We start from the raw sequence: 24,537 nt of genomic DNA on the forward strand, positions 1-24,537 counted from the left end.
ATATATATATATATATATATATATATATATATATATATATATATATATAAAAAAAACATACATTTTTCTTAGCATTTTAAATTTTCAACAGAGCCAAATAATGAGCTAACTAGGCATGATATATTACTCGGACAGATCCAAATTGTGCAATACTACTTACGCCTTATAAAACACATCAAACAGCAGTGATGTTACAGGAATGAGGAAAAGGCCCATCCAGAAAAGACAAGAGCTGAACATCATCTCTGCCTACAAGAAACACAAGTGATATTATGTAGATTTTTCTGCCTTGCTGAAAAGTTTGCAAACAACTTTGATTATAAAAATCACTTTGAATGAAACACAGAACATAGGATTGATGTCTAAGCAGATCAAAAATCAAAACCATGTTGAAAGATATTGGTTTCTTACTCCACAATTATATAAAAGCTACAAACTACAGACATGTTTCCTTTTTGAACATTTTATATTTATTTTAATATAGCGCAGAATATATTTATACACAAAACATTCAGAACAGATGAAATATAGCTGTTCTGCACTTAATAAAACCACATCTGCCATGTCTTGGTAATTAGGAGATTAGAGAAGCATACTATTTTCTGGAATGGGTGAGATCATTCCCATGTTTCTAGGGCTCTAGGACCTCAATTCGTCTAATAAGATTTTTTTTTTTTTTTAAGATTTGCTCTGATTAAGTCATGAAAACACAGACATCAGAATCTATACCCTTCTCTTTGTTTTCTATGTCTCGGACAAAACAGAGCGTATTAATTATTCACTAAAGGGTGGGGAAATCGAACTTCATGCTTAAATGCAATTGGGGGTTTGCTTCAAAAATATTAAAAACATGTAAAATTACAATAAAAATATCTAGTCACATTAATTCTTTTATATTAGATCATTAAAACATAGTGGAACTTAATGGACAATTATAGAAAGCATAAATGATTGGGTTAAAATAACAAAACAGTAATGAAAATTAAAGCAAAATGTAATTTTAAACAAAGCATACAAAGAAAAAACGCTTTAGCGCTGAAACAAGAAATCTTTTGGTAATTTATCATTTTTAGTATACCAAAGTGCTATCAGCATTTAAGATTTATATGCAAACTGGTTGTGAGCAAGCTAGATTGGCACCTTAGTGGATGTGCTGGGATTGAAGTGGTGATTTGGAATACTTATCAGGCACAGTGAAGTAAAGTTAAAGTGATACCATCTACTGGCTATCCCAATAAATATCAAGAATCTCCTTGTAAAGTACAGTGAGTATGTTTGCTTTTTTTCCAGATGCATAATTTTATGCAGCTAGGGTGGCCATAAACAAAATAAAAGGCAGTGCAGCCAATTTAAACATTCCTTAAATAAAAATTCAGGTTGTGAGAGGGTTAACAAGCAAATAATAGACATTTCCGATAGCTGAAATTGCTTGCTATTGAGTCCCGGGATTTTACAACAATTTCAGGGGAAAAAAAAAAACTTCAAACAATTGCTAATCTTTCCCTAAGGAAAAAGCAGAGAGCACTGCATGTGCCTCCGAGTTGACTAGAAAGCTCTTGCAAAGCCCTGGCATCATGATTTAAGGATGGATGGGTAGATCTGTCAATTTATTGCCACCATTTGATAGCCGAAAGCTGGTTCGATCACACATTATTGGTAAAAGGTAAATGAGACGTCTCTCTGTAATCACAAAGCAACAGCAACTCCTGAGATGCCACAACATGTAAAACCCCAACTTGGGTGATTTTTACACTTCAACACAAACACACAGGACAAAATACCTCTGTATTGTATTTCAATAAAAAAAAGCAAACACACAGGACAAAATACCTCTGTATTGTATTTCAATAAAAAAAAGCAACCATCCCAAAAAGGTCAGGAAATATCTGCTTATGACTACAACTCTCATGTGGTTATTAGTTCTCAAATTCGTCATATCATAATGAGAAAAATCTGTTGGTGTACCTATGGCCAATAAATGTTATAATTTTTACTTGTTATATTTATATCTCTAACAGTCCATTTTACTGCTCCCAGCATAAATATATATATATCTATATAGATCTATATCTATATAGATAGATGAATAATGGTGATTTCCCTGACCCATCTGGTCCCCATGTGCACCATGTAGGTCTACCAGGTGCTATGAACAGCTCTATGAAAGGAGACCAAAAACTGTGTAGTTACCTTTATGGGATGCAGCAGACGTTTGTAGCGCAGTGTTTCCACAAAAAGGATTTCCTATATTCTGGCCACCTTGTTTCAAACGTGTATAATGGAGCTGAGGCAGTATTGGAGGCCTTAGGATGTTAATACTGACCATTGTAATGCTAACTATGAATGGACAGGCAAGTGGAGCCACTATTCAGCCTAAACACTCTTTGGCTTTGCAAATGAACATGAGTTGGGGGAGGTGGGAAGATTTTGTTCCTGCATCATATCTGAAAGGCTGTCAGATTTTTTTTTCTTCTTGAATTGCTGAGTTAATCCAAACTTAAAAGATGTAAAGCTGACATTCGCATTAAAGACAGAAGGCTTATTCCTTCCTTTTTTTTCTTCTCGGCTACTCCTCTCGCTCTGTGGAAACCATTTTTGTTTGTAACTTTTCACATTTCTCTAGACACAAGCTAGTCAGCTGGGAAATGGCAAACCAATGCCTGGGAGACAATGGCAGAAACAGGAGCAGACTGTTCTAAGGATGGGCTCTGTCTGCCTGGGCTGTGTAGTTTACAAATTGTTCCTAATGTGTGAGATTTGCAGCCCATGCCAAGATTTCTCTTTCTTATTAAACCAAATGGAATCTGCCACAAAAGTGGCTCTCGTGGGAATTCATAAGGACTCGGAAATGAGACCTGAAAAGTCTTACATAATGGCCCAGCAGCCCCGGGCAGAAAGAAAATTCAGTAATGTACATTTTGCAGTAAATAAGGCAAGGTATTGAAGGTGCACTATTGAAGTCATTTCTACTTCAGACATTGGAGAGAGATTGTAATCAATGAACACCCCAGAAGTGACACTAAGGAGAATTTAAGACAAAGCGCAAAATACCGCAAGAAAGATTTAAAGTGTATGTATGTATGGGAAAACATTTTTTGTAGTTTTGGATGGAATAAGGAAGAATTCGAGCAGTGGTTCTCAACTTGTGTAACCTCAGGACCCACATTTGTCCTTTGTCATTAAGTCACGACCCAAGTTGCACTGCAATGGAACGCACAGTATTGCGGTACCGCGCATTCTAGTGTGGGTGATCGAACTGTCGGGAGCCAGAATGTGATGTCACTACGGTCCAGGCACCTCTACAGAACACCAGGGAGCTGTAAGCAATGCACGTATGGTTGGAGCTGTAAGCAATGCACGTATGGTTGGAGCTCCTTCGCGGCCATAGCTCCAGCCCACTCCACCTCAAGCTGACATTCGGCACCGGGAAGCATATTTTAAATGGCTGCCTGGCGCAAGAACTGACAGTGCTGCGCTAGGGCGAGGCTGAGAAGCCTCTCATCTAGAAAAATGGAAGGCACGTGGCGACACACTGAACATGGGCTCGTGACCCACTTTTGGGTCACGACCCACCAGTTGAGAAGGTAGCAATACACCTATAGATTTTCTGCAGATTTTCTATGGTCAGATGGAAAGAGTGCAACAGATTCCTCCATCTACGCTAAACTGTGTGGACGGAGGAATCTCCCACTGAGCCAAGCTTCAGTATCTTGCTAGTCGACCCCGCTGGCTGTCAAAATACCTGAACAATACATGCATCCAATCAGATTGCTCAGGTATTTTGACAGCCAATGGCGCCGACTATCAAGATACTGAAGCTTGACCCAGCAGGAGATTCCTCCATCCACACAGTTTAGTGTAGATGGAGATGGAGCGTGACTCCTTTCTCAAGCCCAGGAGTGCTATGCAGTCACCCTTGTGTGTGCTAGTAAGCTGTGTATGTCTCCAAACACAAAGACACAGCAAATCTCCTCCCTTCTCCAAGCTAGGAGATGGGCAGTTGCTGGAATCTGCACTGTCCTTTGTGCTCTTGTACTGGACAGGAAGTTCAGAGAAGCTGAACTGAGATACTTGGAAGCAACTGTTCAGAAACATGATGGATTTTCAGTGGGCAAAAATGTAAAGTAATGCTTTGCTGGACAATGTATAATTGTTTAATCTGGATTCATTATTGAAAAAGTGTTTGAGAGTTTACTACTACTTTAAATTGTCTAAAGGGAAATCGTCCAATGATGACACCTGCTCAGGTAACAATTGTGTAAGGCAGACATTCCTCTTACTTTGTAGAGATTTTTTTTATCACTTCCTTTAGGATCCCCAAGACAGCAAGTGAAAGGCATTTTCCAAAATGGAACACAGGTGGCAAAGACTCCAAGGGGTTTTAATCTATTCTATCCAAAAGTTTAAAACAACGGCTAGATTTACAATTTGAACAAAAAGTTGTGTTTAGTTTTGAGTTAAAGCATTGCTGGTGCTTAGAAAAACAACTCAAACAAGCACATTTAGCCTGAAATTAAGGAAGTTAATTGTTTATAATTTATCTTTAAATAAATCAGCGGAAAACAGCTTAAAACACGCACCATAGAGATTGTGTGCCAGTTGAATGACATGTGGTTGGACAGCTTAATACACAAGTACATCTTACAACTTGTTTACTATTGACATATATCAGTCATGAATCACTGAGCAAAGTTCACAGGATATGACTGAAATTTTTGTTGGATTTAAGGATGAAATAAGAAGGATGAATGACAGCCTAAGGCAAGCCATTATAATATAGAAACAAAAATGAAACTGGTCTTAGATCGCAATATAGGGAGTGTTTTCTGAAAGCACTTTCTCTATGGTGATCATGGCCACGTGGCCTGAAAGTGAGGGAGCAGGGTTGTCACCAGAGCAGGAATAGGAGGAGAAATCTTCCAATGGGGACAACGGTCTAAGAGGGCATTTCCTCACTTTGGAACAATTTCCTCTCACTTCCTCTACAGAACAAGACGTTAACAGGAATATGTTGGCTGAATTTTATACATTTCTTTCGCTATTCACAAAGATGATTTGGCTTTAGATACACTTTAGGTAACCATGAAACAACAATTTGGTTAAAGTGATATGCGAGACAAAAAAAAATACTGAAGTTCATGAATTACAACAAGGAAAAGAATATAACATTTAATACGAGCAGAAAAAAAGTGTCCTACCTCCCCTGACATGTCAGGTGCTAGCGGAATTGCTGGCCACAAAGATGAGTAGATCCCAAAGAAAACAATCCAAAGTAGAATACTTCCCCATATAGCCACATGGCTGAACTGTGGATAAAAAAAAACATTATTGCGTCATTTCAAGGCCAAATTATTTTCAACAATGAATACAGGGCTCAACAAAATAAATGTTTATGTTTGTTGGATGTTTTCTTACATTTCTGGCAACTTTCCCTACATTGTAGTCACCCTTTGTCTACAGAAAATGTTATTTAGTTGCCTTTCGGTTCAAAATGAATTCTGGGCAGGCATTCATGGTAATGCCCTCCCTCCCCCACAGTCTTTATACCAGGTAACCATACTTATTATTACCCTTTTTCCATCCTTCAGTATTGTGTGACTGTGTACTCCAAATGACAGTGATTGACATAAGACATTATGAAACTTAACAAGGAAAAGAAATTACCTGATTTACATGAGATAGGCGGTTTGTGACAGGAAAGGTATTAAGTAAGATTAAACAGGGAGTTTTCCTTTTAAAAAAAAAAGAGATGTCTATTTTTTATGCACCAATTGAAATAAAAAGAAAAAAAGGAAACCCTTTTAGTACCAAGAATAAAAAATGAAACCTTAGTCTAAACCAAAAAGCAGCCATGACCTTTTTTAAATCCGTCACTTAAAACACATTTTATCCGGAGCAGTTTTCACATTTTAGGCAAAGTTTACCTCATTTTAACCTCTCAACAAAAACTAAATTCTAAATCTCACATGCTGCAATAAGCAAATAATAGGTGTCAAAAATCAAAGCTACGGAATAAAAATTGACTTAAAGTGTTTGCAATGCCTAAGAACTGCCGCTTTCTATAGAAAACGAGACAATGCAGAATCCAGTAGGCTCAGTGACTAATTGGAAATGTTATACACGCAATTTAACACATGGCTGTGGAGAACGTCAAGCTTCATTTCTAAAAGGAGAGCAGACCATAGCTTGTTCTGCTAGTGGGTTAGCGATTTCCTGACAATTCATACATGATTAAGATAAGATAGTCATTGAAAGAAGCAAAGATTAACAAGGAAAGGTAAAACATGGTGCTACTGGAAAGCACCTTTTTAAAAAGGATTCCCCCTTTTATTTTCTGGATTTAAATCTAAATCTGAGGTGCATATGAATTTAGCCATTTTACAAGATGTAGTACTTTACTATCAAGACAGCCTGTAATCTTAAACACCTTGTACATTTCAATGATCATATTTCTCCTGTCTAATAATCCCACATGAATTTTTTACAAGCATTTGGTAAAGTGAGCAAGTAAGAAGTGATATGTGTGACCCTCTGGGTGAACTGAAGGATGAAGAGGCCAACTTGGTTGGAGAATTTATGAAACCAGAGTTGTAACTGCTATGGTGTGGTGGTGACCACTGAGCTGGGGACACAAAGGGGTTGATTTACTAACCTTATAAACACGCCACGAACGAGTATACACCCCTGTAGTGTGTTCCCTCCCAGCATGATCTATTGGTGGAATCTAGACACCTTTGTAGTGTGTACACACCTAGCACTGCATGAATTGCAAGGTGATGTGTAAATTAGCTCTACGTTGTGTTGCTTGCGTTGATGAATGCAGGAATGTAAATGCATGAGCTAACCATTTTTGTCTAAACTGTGAAGCAGCATTATATATGCATCATGTGCATGATTTTTCCATATATGGCATTAGTGGAAATATGCTTTTAGAGACTTGCATGCCGCTATTAGAGCGGCGTGTAGCCTATGGCGCATGCTACATGACGCACACGTACATAAATACATAAAAACACGCCATAACGGCATGAAAATGCAACACGTTGCTCGTGTTTGGTTGATAAATACGTTTTGCTGTGTAAAAATGCACACGCACCTGGTGCGTGTGTGTTTAGGTTAGTAAATCACCCCCAAAGTCTTTCCATATACAGCACTAATGGACAAGACTAAGATACTAACTTTAAGACCCTGAAAAAGTGACATCTGTTGAAAACTGTGCATGGCATTTCTAATGAAGTGGAGCTTGGGAGGTCCATTGTTTGACTTGGCATTTATAGCCAAAACTTTTTGTTTTAGATTTGGTAACAGTGGTGAGGAATTAAAAAGACTGTCAAGTTATTATTGCCATCTGTGTAGTGGGCACAATAGTTTTATTTGCCCTGGTGACCATTGTCAATGGAGCGGAAAATGCAAAAAATCCCAAATTTTAGGCTCGTCACCAGAACAAGATGTAAAGGAGGAAAACAATCTTCCAATGTGGACCACTGTTTTAGTGACAGTTGAAATGTACCCAATAGGGTAAAGACAGCAGAATATAAACAGGCAAGAAATAATTTTGGGTATATATACACACTTATCTGTGTACACTTACCAAGTCTGTGATACTAATGTTCAGAGGCTCTCATTTAACATGCGCAATAAAAGTCCTCAGAATGTTGTAAAGGTGGGTTGCCCTATGTGTTCTACTTCTCTCCAATGTTCTTTTATGCTGTCCATGTAATAAGATGGACCACATAGGGAAAATAGCATTGTGCTGCTTAAGACTGTATGATGCTGGATATGTCAAGAGTGTCAAGGTTCTACCAAAGCTACATGGTGATTTTTTTTTTCAACACACAAACAATGTTTTGTTTGGTATGGGCAATCAATTTTCCTTTTTCTGTAGCAGTATATTATGACATATCTAGAATTTATTCATGCAGACTGTAAAATTATAGATAGGTCCATGTCAAACTAACGTATGGTTCATACTCTATTATAGGTTTCCATTATCAGAACTGTGTACTAGCAAAGTGAATTACTGGACATTTATTGGTGGAAAATATGACTTAGAATGTATAAAATTTAACTAAAATTTCATGAATGTGTCAAAGGAAAATGAATCACCCTTCCCAAGCTACTGTCTGGAAACTTGGAACAGTTTGTGAATCTGATTCTAGTATAAAATATTCCCGTTCCAGCAGAGTGAACGCTCAGCATGCACCATGAACTTTCATAGCAATACATGTTCTCCATTTCATTGTATTTAGAAATTCTGATACATCCCTGTGGATTAGCTGGAACATGGGAAATTGCTGATCTGCTTCCACCTAATCAGCACTAAAGACCTGACTTCAAACTCTACAGGATATGGCTGATGTGATTTGATTAAACATGGTATTGGTTTAGTGAAAGGACAGGAGGACATTTTTTTAAATCTCTAATGCAGAGAGATATGTGGGTATTTATGGGACTACTGTGATTTTTGATGCATGTCTGTGCAAAAAAGGTTTTGTATTGGTTTTTGATCCTGTGACCTCTCTTATTTTTCTTTATTGCATTACATGGGATGGATCATAAACTATTACTGTTTGCATCAAGCCATTTATAATTATAATCAGCTGGTTCCCCATGTTTTAATATTTATTTTCCAGCAGGAAATTTCAGCATTCATTTCTACACTTCAGCTTCCTATACATATGTAGATCAGGCCACCAAAGTGAATTCAGGGGGTGGCCAATCTGCAAAACAGTTCAGGCCATCTAAAATGATGTTTACTATATAGCTGATATATATGGATGGTTTAAGTGGGTGCCAAACATTCTGGAAGTCAACACAAGTGGTTGGTTGATACACACACACAAAACACAAACACACACACCTTTAACCCTTGCTGTACAATTAACCCCTGATGATCAAATAGACATATACCATATAATATTGTCTGGCAGTGCAAAGATGTCAGCCATGCTAAGAAAGCAGCTAACTCTGGATCAAGCAAAAGAGCTCGAGACAAACATGCTTCCTTCTCCATGTTCGACAGTTGTTGTCACACACTGAGAAAACATTCTTTTGTCTACTTGACTGGATACAAAAAATGTGTGATGAACTAAAGATCTAAAATTTTGATTCACTGGTTCATAAGACCTTCTTTCAGTGTTCGATAGCCCACCAGGTGTGGTTTCTGGCTCAGGTATGTTTTTTATTTTAGAATTCCTAGCAATGGCTTTCTTACTGCCACTCACCATACCCTGTAGTGTGTTCCCTCCCAGCATGATCTATTGGTGGAATCTAGACACCTTTGTAGTGTGTACACACCTAGCACTGCATGAATTGCAAGGTGATGTGTAAATTAGCTCTACGTTGTGTTGCTTGCGTTGATGAATGCAGGAATGTAAATGCATGAGCTAACCATTTTTGTCTAAACTGTGAAGCAGCATTATATATGCATCATGTGCATGATTTTTCCATATATGGCATTAGTGGAAATATGCTTTTAGAGACTTGCATGCCGCTATTAGAGCGGCGTGTAGCCTATGGCGCATGCTACATGACGCACACGTACATAAATACATAAAAACACGCCATAACGGCATGAAAATGCAACACGTTGCTCGTGTTTGGTTGATAAATACGTTTTGCTGTGTAAAAATGCACACGCACCTGGTGCGTGTGTGTTTAGGTTAGTAAATCACCCCCAAAGTCTTTCCATATACAGCACTAATGGACAAGACTAAGATACTAACTTTAAGACCCTGAAAAAGTGACATCTGTTGAAAACTGTGCATGGCATTTCTAATGAAGTGGAGCTTGGGAGGTCCATTGTTTGACTTGGCATTTATAGCCAAAACTTTTTGTTTTAGATTTGGTAACAGTGGTGAGGAATTAAAAAGACTGTCAAGTTATTATTGCCATCTGTGTAGTGGGCACAATAGTTTTATTTGCCCTGGTGACCATTGTCAATGGAGCGGAAAATGCAAAAAATCCCAAATTTTAGGCTCGTCACCAGAACAAGATGTAAAGGAGGAAAACAATCTTCCAATGTGGACCACTGTTTTAGTGACAGTTGAAATGTACCCAATAGGGTAAAGACAGCAGAATATAAACAGGCAAGAAATAATTTTGGGTATATATACACACTTATCTGTGTACACTTACCAAGTCTGTGATACTAATGTTCAGAGGCTCTCATTTAACATGCGCAATAAAAGTCCTCAGAATGTTGTAAAGGTGGGTTGCCCTATGTGTTCTACTTCTCTCCAATGTTCTTTTATGCTGTCCATGTAATAAGATGGACCACATAGGGAAAATAGCATTGTGCTGCTTAAGACTGTATGATGCTGGATATGTCAAGAGTGTCAAGGTTCTACCAAAGCTACATGGTGATTTTTTTTTTCAACACACAAACAATGTTTTGTTTGGTATGGGCAATCAATTTTCCTTTTTCTGTAGCAGTATATTATGACATATCTAGAATTTATTCATGCAGACTGTAAAATTATAGATAGGTCCATGTCAAACTAACGTATGGTTCATACTCTATTATAGGTTTCCATTATCAGAACTGTGTACTAGCAAAGTGAATTACTGGACATTTATTGGTGGAAAATATGACTTAGAATGTATAAAATTTAACTAAAATTTCATGAATGTGTCAAAGGAAAATGAATCACCCTTCCCAAGCTACTGTCTGGAAACTTGGAACAGTTTGTGAATCTGATTCTAGTATAAAATATTCCCGTTCCAGCAGAGTGAACGCTCAGCATGCACCATGAACTTTCATAGCAATACATGTTCTCCATTTCATTGTATTTAGAAATTCTGATACATCCCTGTGGATTAGCTGGAACATGGGAAATTGCTGATCTGCTTCCACCTAATCAGCACTAAAGACCTGACTTCAAACTCTACAGGATATGGCTGATGTGATTTGATTAAACATGGTATTGGTTTAGTGAAAGGACAGGAGGACATTTTTTTAAATCTCTAATGCAGAGAGATATGTGGGTATTTATGGGACTACTGTGATTTTTGATGCATGTCTGTGCAAAAAAGGTTTTGTATTGGTTTTTGATCCTGTGACCTCTCTTATTTTTCTTTATTGCATTACATGGGATGGATCATAAACTATTACTGTTTGCATCAAGCCATTTATAATTATAATCAGCTGGTTCCCCATGTTTTAATATTTATTTTCCAGCAGGAAATTTCAGCATTCATTTCTACACTTCAGCTTCCTATACATATGTAGATCAGGCCACCAAAGTGAATTCAGGGGGTGGCCAATCTGCAAAACAGTTCAGGCCATCTAAAATGATGTTTACTATATAGCTGATATATATGGATGGTTTAAGTGGGTGCCAAACATTCTGGAAGTCAACACAAGTGGTTGGTTGATACACACACACAAAACACAAACACACACACCTTTAACCCTTGCTGTACAATTAACCCCTGATGATCAAATAGACATATACCATATAATATTGTCTGGCAGTGCAAAGATGTCAGCCATGCTAAGAAAGCAGCTAACTCTGGATCAAGCAAAAGAGCTCGAGACAAACATGCTTCCTTCTCCATGTTCGACAGTTGTTGTCACACACTGAGAAAACATTCTTTTGTCTACTTGACTGGATACAAAAAATGTGTGATGAACTAAAGATCTAAAATTTTGATTCACTGGTTCATAAGACCTTCTTTCAGTGTTCGATAGCCCACCAGGTGTGGTTTCTGGCTCAGGTATGTTTTTTATTTTAGAATTCCTAGCAATGGCTTTCTTACTGCCACTCACCATGTCATATTATAGGGCAACTTGAAGTCTTCTCATCATAGATTTGATCACTATGACAAATATAAATCTATGCTTTAGGGCCTGTTTTCAACTAGCCAGCATTGCTAAAATGATCCGTTTAAACATGTCGGCTAGTGAAAAAACTAAATTAAGTTAGACAGGGATTGGTTGCATTAACTTTTAAGACTTAAAATTAATGTAAAAAAAATCCTTTCCTTTTAGTTTTGGATAGAGTTGGGAAGGATTAGAGCCCCTATTGGGAGCTGGCCTCCAAGACTCTGCTCTTTCCTGGTTCTACTTCTACCTTTCCAATTGCTGCTTTAGTGCCACCTGCCACACTAACTCCTCCTCCTATTCCACTTTCAGTAGGGGTCTCTCAAGGTTTTGTCCTCAGACCCCTTCTATTCTCCATCTACACTTCTTGGTCGATTGATACCCTCCCATAGCTTCCAATACTATCTCTATGGTGATGACACCCAAATCTATTGCTCTACTCCTCAGGTCACCCCTTTAGTCTCCTCATGCATCACTAATTGAGGAACTCACATATATAGTAAGTATGAATATCACACCATTTCCTAAAACTCATACTTTTCAAAATAGAGCTCAAAATATTTCCTCCCCGTGCTCCCTCCCTCCGACATTCACATCAAGAAAAACTATCATTCCTTCCCCTCATGCCAGGGTGTTAGGTGTAATCCTGGAGTCTGACCTCCTATGAGCCCCACATCCAATCACTGTCGAAATCTTGAGGTCTTCACCTCCGTAACATTTCCAAAATATGTCCCTTCCTAATCAGTAACACCAGCAAGCTACTAATTCATTCCCTTGTTATCGCGCCTCAACTATTGAAATTCCCTTCTTGGTTGCCTAACTTTACACAGGCCTCCTTGTCTATCATGAATGCTGCTGTCTGACTCATCTACCTTATCTTCAACTGCTCAGTGTCCGCCACCCCTCTCTGCCAATCATTCCACTGGCTTCTGCTTGCCCAACGAATACAATTCAAAACATACAAGGCCCTCCATAACTCTGCCCCTAGCAACTTCACCAACCTAGTCTCAAAATATCATACTAACAGTCCTCCTGTTCTCTAGCTCCCTCATCATCTCCTCTGATGCCTGCTTGTTCATTCTCTGGAACTCCCTACCGCATTTTGTCCAGCTATCTTTCACTCTGTCTTGATTTAGGTGATGCCTAAAAACTCTTCTATTCAGGGAAACTTTAAAAAGGTTTTTCTAATACGTAAAAGAAGAAAAAACTTGAAGGCTTCTAACTCTTCCCCACTCCATCCAAAACTAACTATAAAAAATGTTGTTTGGACATACACTTTAAATTCTTTCCACAGCTGCAGTTAGGCTGTAAATTGGTAAAGAGTCCCTGTCACCAACCTAAAAAAAAGTAAAAGGTAAAAGCAAAGAAAAAGTACATGTAGTGTTTTTCCTTTCCATAAATATTTTTATTTACTTGCAATGTGCCTTTGACATTGCAATAAAATATTAGCCTAGGAGAGTCAATTCCCTAGCATAGCACTCTACCTCCTTGCACATCATAACCCCTCTCCTCTTCTAGGAGTGTCTAGTTACGGTCTGTGCTGGCCCAGCATCTCCAGTCCCCTCCTCACCTCCCTACATAATCTTTTATGTAGCTGCCGAGAGAGGAGTGAAGAAAAATACTATAGTGCCACTTGAGAGCTCTGAGTCTGCTGGGGAAGCTGACATCCCATCCAAGATAGTGGAATGCAGCTGCAGTCTTGGGCTTTTGGATATCTACACAAGGGAGACTTTACAGTTAAAGAACATGAATAAAATATGTTAAATTGACACATTCTTATGGGAATCTTTTTTGTTGAAATGGATTGTCTGGCAACAGGATCTCTTTAAAATGTAACATATGTACTGTATATAGAAGATTAAAGATCACTATTTTATTATACAGATCCATAATTGATGTAAGAAAAGGGCATGCTTCTGTCACTGAATATTAATTGCTTGTGTTTCTGTTCCTTACCACGGTCCAGTGTGATGTTTCTATAGTATATGTAACATATGTACTGTACTGTATATAGAAGATTAAAGATCACTATTTATTATACAGATCCATAATTGATGTAAGAAAAGGGCATGCTTCTGTCACTGAATATTAATTGCTTGTGTTTCTGTTCCTTACCACGGTCCAGTGTGATGTTTCTAGTCCTGCTTTCAGACACACAGTTATCACTACAAACTAAAAAGAAAAATACGGTGTTACTTAAATTAATATTTCACAATTTACTGGCTCTATCAATAAATATCAGGGCAGAGGGGGCTGCAATATTTACTATAATAAAATTACTATCTATTAAACAATTACACAGCATCCTCGATAGCATACCATGGACAGCGTCTATTTGTTGGATACATATAGAATTTATTCCACGGGGAGCTCCCTTTTGGCACATTTACTGTGTGTAGAACAACATACAGATAATAATTGTCTAAGCACTCTATGAGGCCGATTTATAATGTTTCGCCCAGCCATACACTGGGTGAATGCCGTTCGCACAGCATTCCTGCCACTAAATGGATCAGAGAAGAATAGTATATCCCTATACTCCTCGGCTTTATCTAGTGGCAGGAATGCCACACAAATGGCAATCAACGAGCTTCAAAAGATCAGCTGCACAAAACCGGAATGAGTGCACTCCAAAAGTTTATTGAAATAATCCAAACAGGTTCCAAAAAAATTATATCCAAGAGAACAATGAACAGCGTGTACATCACGCATTTCACCACATGGGCTTAATCAGAGGCAATCACCCAGCTGTTGCAGCTAAGTGAAATTATCTAGAAGGTTTATCACTTCGGTTTCCTACTTTACAATATCACTTTTGTCATGAAGAAAGGGGTCACTAAAGAAATGCATTCTATAGTGTAAACTTACAGTGTAAACAATATTTCCAAGTAAAAGATAGTCTGATGTTTTTCCATTTGCAAATACAGTATCTGTATACAAAAAAAGAAAGAGGGTTTATTAAGTATATAAATATAGAGACATGCACAAAAAAAAAAAGGAAATGGTTTAGATTAATAAAAAATCACTAGCAAATAACATTTATACTTCTACTTCTTTGGGTTAAAAAAAAAAACAACCATGAAGAAAAATAAATGTAATGTAGAAGGGAGGGATGTATGTGGAGTTCTAAATCTCAGCCAAATAAAGACAGCAAACTCTCAAGATGTCCAAAGCTTTGTGCTGCATTGCAAATACCCAAAATAATAATGTACTACTCTCACAAAAATCAGGAGGATTGCACAGGACCAAACTGACAAAGGATTACATTTAAGCATTTGTCAGCTATCTATGGAAATCTATTTGTATTTACACATACACACTTTGCAATTTGCTTGTGGAATCTTTTACATTTGTCAGAAGCTGTACATTTGTCAGAAGCTCACCTGACTGGATATAAATTTAATTGATTGTTGAGGTAGGCTCTTACCCTAAATAGTAGTTGCAAGATTAACATCTCACATCTACATTTTGTCACACAGATGAAAGCGACAAAATGCTTTAATTCCTATTCAATTCCAATGGCCCCTGTTCACGCATGAGTCTTTTGTCGCAAGCTGCAAAAATGCCTGTCGCTGAAAAAAGTTCCTTAGCTTCTTCGGGGCAGCGTGTTTGCCCCAATAGACTTCAATGGAAATGTGTGACAAAGTTTTGCACATTTTTGTGTGCGTTTTTGCACACATTTGTCCATTGACCGTAATGTCTTTCAATCTGCCAGTTAAGGTGCGCATCTTCATGTGCACGCATAAAGATTTTCAGAAATGCGCAAACACGTTAGCCGAAATCGTGAAAAAATGCGCTGCAATGCTGAAGCCTAGGTGTGAATGCAGGCTTATAGACACAAGCCACTCTGTCGCACCCCCTGAAATTCCATCTTGCACAAAATGAATGTCACCGCAGTCAGTTTTGTGCGTTACCATAATAGAGCAGGTCTTAGACTTGAGTGTACCCTTGACAAATGATAGGCTTTTTATGCTGTACAGAGCACCGACTGTGCTTTTAAAGTATAATAACACAAACACACCAATCGGTAAGATGTGGACCCAGCCAGCTGCAGGTGGGAAAAGAATACAAAATGTATGTGTGGTGCAGCACCCTGGCAGAAGGTTCCCTTCAGAAAAACAACACTGCGGCAGTATTTAGACTGCGGACTGATCCACAGCCAAAACATTGGTTTCTGGGCAGGTCTCGTCCGTGCCAAATATGAATAAGCTGCTTTAACCTTAAACCAGCAGAACGCAGCACTTAAAAACACTAGGTAATAGGAGGTTCCTACGATTTATGTGGCTTACGCAAATAAATTAGGCCCATTTAAACATCACATTTGTAACTATGTGGTCACACTTAGTAGAGTTGGCATCAAATGGCTCCTCGCTACAGTTTCACGAACTCCAGAAACAATCCTGATCTACATATACAGTCCGGCTTTACAGCAAATGCTATAAATCTGCCAAACGTGTAAAGTAAATGTAAAAAGAAAAATTGTGTCCAGATTCTGCAAACCAAATGCATAACAAATGAGATGTCAGCCTGTAGGTGAAACTAAGCATATTGCCACAAAAACACACAGACATTTCTCTTAGATGTTTCTGTCTGAACTGTGAACATTTATTGTGCTCCCCTCTCAACATGAATAAAACATTTTTTTTACACACAAGCCAAACTGCTTATACAGATTTATTTTATACATAATGCTGTGAAAAATATTTGTCCTTCCTATGCTATGTTTTGCTTTATTTTATCATGTGTTAGTTTCCAAACCAAAATGTGAAATTTACAAAAATAAATATTGCCTTGATGTGAAATAGTTATTTTTGTGCATGAACATTGAATGACTGGACGCTCCTATTTATTATGAATCTGTGAATGGTAAATTTAGCAAACGTGTAAAATAAAACCTTTCGGGCCTACTCACACTACTGCGTCCTGGCCACTGCAGTACACTGCAAAGCGCAATACCACGCTACAATGTGTTAAGGTGTGCTGTGTCACTAAAAATGGCGTATGCATAATTTTTAGTGCATTGTAAAGGTGCCCATTCATTGTACGATCGTATGAGAATTGCGGGAAATCCCGCGATCGTACGATAATCGCAAAGTGTATTGAAGGCGTGCGACCGTTTCTACTGTACGATCGCACGTCTTCAATTGAACAAGCAGGCTGGAATACCCGTCGAGAATCGTACGATTCTCGGCGGGTTACTGGCGCGCTTGTTCCGACAACTGCCGAATGGGCCGGTGTGCGCACGCGCACACTGCCCGTTCAGCATTGCAGTCGTCTGAAGCCCGCCCCTGAGCGATGATCACAAGTATGATCTGCCTGTCCAAGATGGTCAGATCATACGTTTTTTTAATTACTTTACAACCCTCGCAAGACAAAAGTCTTGCGAGGGTTGTACAGTGTATGGCCACCTTAAGACCATTCAAATAAGTGTTAACAAGCTACACCATGCGTGTTAAAATGTTAAAGTCAAAAGGTTTTTAATTTTAAATGGATACTGATTCTTGATGTTTAAATATTTTAGTTTCCTGCAGGATCAGCAGGTCCCCTGAGCACTGGTCCTGACTTCCTGTTTTAGAGTGACTCCTTTCTCAAGCAGAGTGCTATGCAGTCACCCTTGTGTGTGCTAGTAAGCTGTGTCCGTCTCCACAGACACAGCAAATCAAGCTACTTCTCTTCCTTCTTGCCCCCTCTCCTCCTTTAAGCTAGCGAACAGTTGCTGGAGTCTGCTCTGACCCTTGTGATCTTGCACTGGACAGGAAGTTCAGGGAAGCTGAGCTGAGAGTCTTGGAAGAAGCTGTTCAGAAACAATGATTCTAGGCGTTTGGTAAAAAAATGTAAAGCAATGCTTTGCTGGGCAATGTGTATTTATTTGTTTAATCTAGATTCATCATTGATAAAATGTTTGAGAGTTTACTACTACTTTAAAGCCCAACTCCAGTCAAAGTTTTTCCCCACCCCTCCCTTCCACCCACCTTTAACCCATCCTGATGGGCTTATATTTCGCTTGCCTTGTGAAGTCACATATACTCACCTAAGTTCAACCTCTAGTTCCCTCACCACTATTTCCGGGAGGGGGGGACCATGAATCCAGAGGTGCGATGGTGCCCGAGAGCACTGGTCTTCTCACCCCTCAGCGGGTGTTGGTCCTCTTCTGGATCCTGAGAAGACCCTGGCCAATGGACATCCAATAGGAAGGGGCCATGTTATGCTGGTACTGATATGGAAACTCAAAAAAAGAAATCCAGTGATCAGATAGTGGGGCATGGGAAGGAGGTGTGGGCAGGGGGTTAAATGTATCCCAAAGTTGGGCTGTAACAGAGCACACCAGACCGCAATTGCATGAAAGAGTCTTTATGCCCCTTTACACGTCTGCATTGGGGTACGGTAGCATGCATATCCGGAAGTGGCTTGGGTAGTGGGGGCATGGGGCAGGGCTTTTTTTGCGGTTGTGGTGCATTAAAAAAAAAAAGACGACAACTTTTTCTATAGTTTCTTCTATTAGTTCAATAAAAAACAGATTTCACTGAATTAAATGTGACAGCTGCAAAAAATAAACTGCACGACTGACAAATATTTTTCACAGAGCCATATACTGCTAACACAGAAATGTTGACAGTCTCATATAAGGTTATAAAAGACCTCCTATTTAAAAAACCAAACAAAAAAACCCCCTCTAAATATGGGAAGCTAAAGCATGCCTTGTGTGTCACTCATTACCAATGCAAACAGAATGTCTCTTACCATACTGCAGGGCTTTCAATGGGAACCAAAACAGGACAACACTGTGTAAAAGACCATTCAGGCAATGAACCCAGAAAACCTAGGAGAACAGAGTGAAGAGATTAATTTGTAAGGAGCGGAGTTGGTGAACCATCAATCGATCTTTATCTGTGTGCAGTAAGTGTGACTGTCAGGCCACCAGCCTGAAGCCTTATTACACAGCAGGCAAAAATAAGTTTCTTTACAGAGACACAAATAAAAACCTGCCAAACAAAAAACTCAGCACCATTAGAAAATGGTTATTTAGCAAAGATGTGAGGATGTACATTTGTGATACCCATAGAAAATGTCACCAGAGGGTGGGGGTAGGTAGTGCTGAGTGGTTTGACCAACCTGTAAAAAGCAGTATAAAAGTCCCATTTACACTGCACCTTCCAACACACAGGCATTTACAAAACACTGCAGTGTACACGGGGGCCTGTGGTTCATATTCACCATGCTTTTTCTGTGGTCACAATATGGAAGGTTTGCTGCACAGTAACTCCATGTTTTCAGTGAGATGACTTTGTCATTGCACACCATTCTTGTGAAGATCTATTTGATGCTCCTGCTGATCAAGATGGCATGAATGTTTATAGCTGATAGGGTTACTGCTGAAACCAATAGAATGTTGTTCCAAAAAATCCTTCAAAAACCTGCAATCTGAAATCAGCCAACACACGCGGTACATCTGCATTTCGATTGCCAACAGGTCTCACACAGAGTGAAAGTTGTTGAGAACTACATGACAAGACTGCACACCCCTGGAACCTGGCACAATTATTCCCTTCAACTATATACTCTCATTTAGATCTCAAACATAAGCAGTAATGGGATAGTGCAATGAGAACAATGTGAGCTATAAGCATTCCCAATGTTTTTCAAAATAAAACAAAAAAAACGACATTTGCCTAACTCGGCTGTTTTAGAGTATTAGTATCCTAATGCTGGTAAGAGAAGGAGGTATCCTGCAATTAAATGGAACAGAATGGAAAAGTATTCCCTACCCTTCTGGTTGCTCCTCCCTCTTTCTCTGCAAACTCATTAATATGCAGAATGAAGCACATATGTTTATGTGGCAGCTCATGGACTGAGCTTCTTGAAGGCTCCTGTATCATGACTGCCCCCTTAAACCTTTTGCCACTATAAGTACTTGTTACTGCCCATAGGGCCAAGTAAAGCTTATACAAATTGCATTGTTTGCATGAGCACAAAATTAGTCTATAGCTCACAGAGAGAACTACAGTGGTACCATTGGTTCACAAACGCTTCTGTTTGCGAACAATTCGGTTCACGAACAGGAAGTTCAGCAAAATTTTGCTTCCGTTCACGAACTCTGCATCGGGTGACTAACACAACCACAGCCATTTTCCCCGCTCTGACACATGGTCGTGGCTTCCTCTAGTCGAGATCTGATCACAGTTTGATTCAGTTTGCGACCAGAATCGTGGAACAAATTAAGTTTGTGAACTGAGGTACCACTGTATAAGCAAGTAAGTTAGCACAGTCAGGAAAAGAGCACACAAAAATATGCATTCAAAATACTTCTGTTGCACATATAGAAGAAATTGAACCCCAAAAAACCTATATAATTATGTCAATAGTGATATGAGCAGAAAGGTAACAGGAGCTTTTAACAATACAGCTTAGTGGTTAGCACTTCTACTTTGGGATCCTCAGGTTGAATCCTGGCCAGGACACTATCTGGAGTTTGCATGTTCTCTCGTGTGGGTTTCCTCTGGGTACTCCCATGTTCTCCCACACTCCAAAGATATGCTGGTATGTTTAGGGACTCCTATCTAAATTGGCCCTAGTATTTGTGCATATGAGAAAGGGATCGTAGATTATAAATTCCTTGAGGACAGGGATTGTGGTGAATATACAATGAGGGGGATTTATCAAAATTGGAGCAGACAAAAACTGGAGCAGCTGTTCATGGCAACCAATCAGCTCCTCTCTTTCAAATCTTAACTGAACAAACTGAAGAAATAAGTTGATTGGTTTTCATGGGCAACTGCTCCAGATTCTGTCTGCTCCAGTTTTTATAAATTCCCCCCAGAATGTACAAGTGCTGCAGAAACTGTCAGTGCAATTAAAAAAAAATATCTGCTAAATAAAAAAAAAATTAAAAAAGAAGAAATGTAAACTAGCTGCTAAAAAAAAAAAGACATGGTAATCAATTGTGTCAAATGATAGCTACTGGTTCCTTTTTTATGTTTTGCTGAGAAAACACGGCCACACAGGGCTGGAAAAAAAAATCACTTTCCTCCTAGGCCATCCATTGCTGATTGAGCAAGTCATTGCGATTTTAGATGTGCATTAGCTGATCTCATTTAACGCTAAGGAGCTATTAACCCCATCCTTGGCAGATGGCCCTGTGGCTGTATATGTTCATGCAGCTCACTTACTGCATCGTTACCTCTGCATTTTGTATGACAGGCAGCACAGGTGGGTGCAAGATAAATGAGCTGCTTCCCTCCCATTCTCCTGACTGATACAAGTCACATACTAATCCTGTCACCCCTGTGGGGCCCTTTTAACCTTTCACCCTTCTTTCCATAACAAGCATCTCAAATACCTCACACTAGAAATGAAATGCGTCTATTCCCCAGCCTATTCAAGCTGAACATTAAATACAAATAATGATCGGGAAAGGAGGTGGAATATGAAATTTCAAAACTCAGTCCAGTAAAAACAGTTGGAGGATCGCGGAGTGGTTTGCTGTATTTTTGATTAATTGCATTATTCCCCATTTGTCAGGCTGAAAGTCTCAAATCACATTGACATAAAATAGTTTTCCTCCTCTCTTTTTTTCCCCCCAGCCAGAGCAAGTGTTACGTGCTAGAAGGTTCCGAGATGGGAAAGCCAAGATAAGCAATATAATTCTGAAGCTGAACGCTGAAAATCTAGCCTATAGTAATATCTAAACTCATTTATTTGACAATGAAAGGCAGCTGAGACAATAAATTATTGAGTTCTTAGTGAACAATGTTGAGGGAAAAAGTATTATAAGACATAATAAAATATGATTACATTCATTTCTTATTCTCACAATTAATAAGAACGCTATAAACCAAGAAAGCAGAGTATTGACTTTCATTTTTACACATCATTCTTGCTTGCATTGATAAAACCAGTTAACTGTATTATCTACCAGGTTTCATGTGACAGTGAACTTAGGAGTTGAATCTTAAAAATACATTCAAGCACCTTAACTATTAATAAAAATGTATCTTATTTGTGTATCACTCGGCTGTAGATCCTCAAATCATCTCTAAATTGGTGCTGACACTGTCCTTCCTTCGGGAGGGGGGCTACTTTTGTTCCCCATGGTCCCAGTGTGTGTTGTAAAGTAGTCAGCACTCCAAGCTTGCTCCCGTGATGAACTACAATCTCATGTTTATTTTACTAATTTGTATTGAGATTGTAGTCCATCGCTGGAGCGATTTGAAGTTTTGGATAGCATTGACATGAAGAGATTTTGTTTTGGGGAGCTTTCCCTTTATTTCCCATCTGGGGGACACAACAGGAAGCAAGTGGAAATCTCTCCAAAGCGAGGAGGAATTCCCTCTTAGACAAGTTGCCCCTCTACACGCTTTTTTTAACCTCAACATTCTGGATTTCCTATCAGTTTTTGTTCTGGTGACAATGGTTCAAAAACATAATAAATCAAATCTAGAGATACACTTTAAAACATGATACATGAGCAATGGTTGCTTAGCCCTTTGTCCACACTGAGGGCCCATTCACACCACCTCCAGATCACACCAGATTGTTTCTGGACCTAAAATGCATCCCAATGTTTCCCTATGCTCTTCTTGGCCCCCAGGCACACCATCGCAGTCAGTTCCAGACCAGACCAGAAAAATATTGCGTACACACGTGTCAAAAACGCAATGGAACATACTGGAATGCAACGCAATGGGAATTTTTTTTTTTTTTTGGGCTGGTTTGTATGAGCTCATCACCCCTAGACTTCCTGCTTCTGTGGAGAGAAAGATTTGTGAAGACAGGAACCATGATGGCTGAAGTGGACACCGAATTCTTTGTAGAACTTGTGGAAGCCTGCCCAGAGCTGTATGATCCGAGACATGGGCAGTATAAGAACAATAATAAGATGGATAAGTGGAGAGGCATTGCTGCCCAGGTTGTCCCTGGATATGATCATTTGAGCAGCTCTGAAAACAACAACTGTGGTAAGTTCATGTCTCTTATGTGCAAGCATTGTGCTGCTCTTTTCCTGGCTATCTTTAGGTCTTGCAGAGGTCCCCCAGCAAGACCTAAAATTGAACGCGGCAAAACACAAAGCAGTGCGTTCCAGATCTGGACCAGAAAATGGTGTGAACCTGCCCTGAAACCAATGATCTCTACAAATCAACCATACTTCAATTGCGGCTACAAAACGATCCGTATGAACCCGTCCTATGGTTTTCTGCTCTGGATGGAAGGAACCTGTGTTACCTGCATGGTAAAGGTAATCTTTTGCCAAAACTGAAAATGAAGCCTTGAAGTACTTAGCAGACAGGCATTGTTGCCACTATGACTTCAGGTAATACACTCCTACGACTGACCCCGTGAGGTGTTTTGTGTATGCAGTGCATGAGAGAGAACGCAGATTTAGGTAAACTGAGAATAATCTTCTGATTTTAGGACATCCGCTGGTTACTGGATAGCAAGATCGGTTTCAATACCTAGAATTGCTCTTTAACTGGTTTCGGTATAAAATTGATTCTAGAGAATGTGTGAATGTGCCTGCATGACTATGGCAGGGTCCAATATGAATGTTTGAAGAAGTACTATAAAAGAAGAAGTGCAGCATATATTGGCATTATATAAATATGAGAAAAAAAAGTATTTGAAGAAGTGGAAAGGAACCATTTTTAGGCTTACATCTAAAAATGCTCTAGAGATTTTCCTCCTGATGGATTAAATGAGCATACCTTTGGTCCCATCTGATTTTACAGAAAGCTCTCCCCCTCCTGAAGGAATCTATTTTTGTTAATAGATATTCATGGTAATGGGATTAGTGTTTTAAGGTTATTTTATCACAGTGTCCATGGTTTATTTTACAACTATTTATTGTTAGTAAATACATATTTACAGGAAGAATGCCATATGTATACACGGCATATGCAGTCCGCACTTCTTGCTAACTAGTGATGCATAGTAGTTGCACTTTACAGCTCTCTTTTAATGCAAGTCTATCAGTCTTCCCAGACTAACTGAAAACAGATTTAATTTTTGTGGCTTGTTATATGTTATATATACCACCACTAGAAGGATAATCTACAGATCTGTACATGTAGAAAGTCAAATTATGGAATATAGAAATACATAAAAAAAACATTAAAACAAAGTAAACTAAAAATAATGACTGTCCCTTTAAGTGCGTTAGTAACAAAAATAAATGAACATGCAAGGATTACATTTCATGCAGTTGGAAATGAATTTATGAGAAAGACATTGTCTGCATGAGAAAAGGAGGACGTGAAGCAAGAAATTAGAAGCCGAGGGATGTTTTTGTACTTTTTGAACACAGTATACAGGATTTGCGTTCACGGTAAATTGTTCTACACGATTCTTTTACTTTCTAAATGCCTACCATGAAATCATCACTCTGAATTTGTTTAAATTCCAGTTAATTCCCTTTTTTATGTTTGAGATGTGAAACATGTTGCAAAAGGGTTTTTTTTTTCTTCCTAGGAAGCAGAAAAAAAAAATATGAAGCCTGGGCCACATCTACCATGCTTCCCTCCTCATTGTTGTTTAGACAATTTTCCACAGTGGCTGATAATCCATTACTGCAGAAAATGACAAACACATAAGGCATGACATCCAAAAAGAAAAGTGCTTCTTCTAAAAGACAACTTAATAATGTCATGGGAGAAAATATTTACAGTACAAACAAGTAGAAGCCACTGCAATCAGTGGTGAAAAGGCATTGTCTTTGGGTG

General features: G+C 38.8%; 1 protein-coding gene across 2 annotated transcripts in view; it reads right to left on the minus strand.

Moving 5' to 3' along the window:
* Positions 1-24,537, minus strand: part of ATP8A1 (ATPase phospholipid transporting 8A1) — a 221,380-nt gene that overhangs the window by 7,414 nt on the left and 189,429 nt on the right. For both annotated transcript variants that reach the window (XM_018564825.1, XM_018564824.1), the window contains 5 exons: positions 18,566-18,644; positions 14,693-14,754; positions 13,940-13,996; positions 5,199-5,306; positions 160-249 (listed from right to left, as the gene is read on the minus strand). In XM_018564825.1, coding sequence (XP_018420327.1) covers positions 160-249; positions 5,199-5,306; positions 13,940-13,996; positions 14,693-14,754; positions 18,566-18,644 — 396 coding nt within the window. The remainder of the gene's footprint in view (positions 1-159; positions 250-5,198; positions 5,307-13,939; positions 13,997-14,692; positions 14,755-18,565; positions 18,645-24,537) is intronic.

Source organism: Nanorana parkeri, unplaced genomic scaffold, assembly GCF_000935625.1.
Source record: "Nanorana parkeri isolate BGI_ZX_2015 unplaced genomic scaffold, ASM93562v1 scaffold24, whole genome shotgun sequence".
NCBI lineage: Eukaryota > Metazoa > Chordata > Amphibia > Anura > Dicroglossidae > Nanorana > Nanorana parkeri.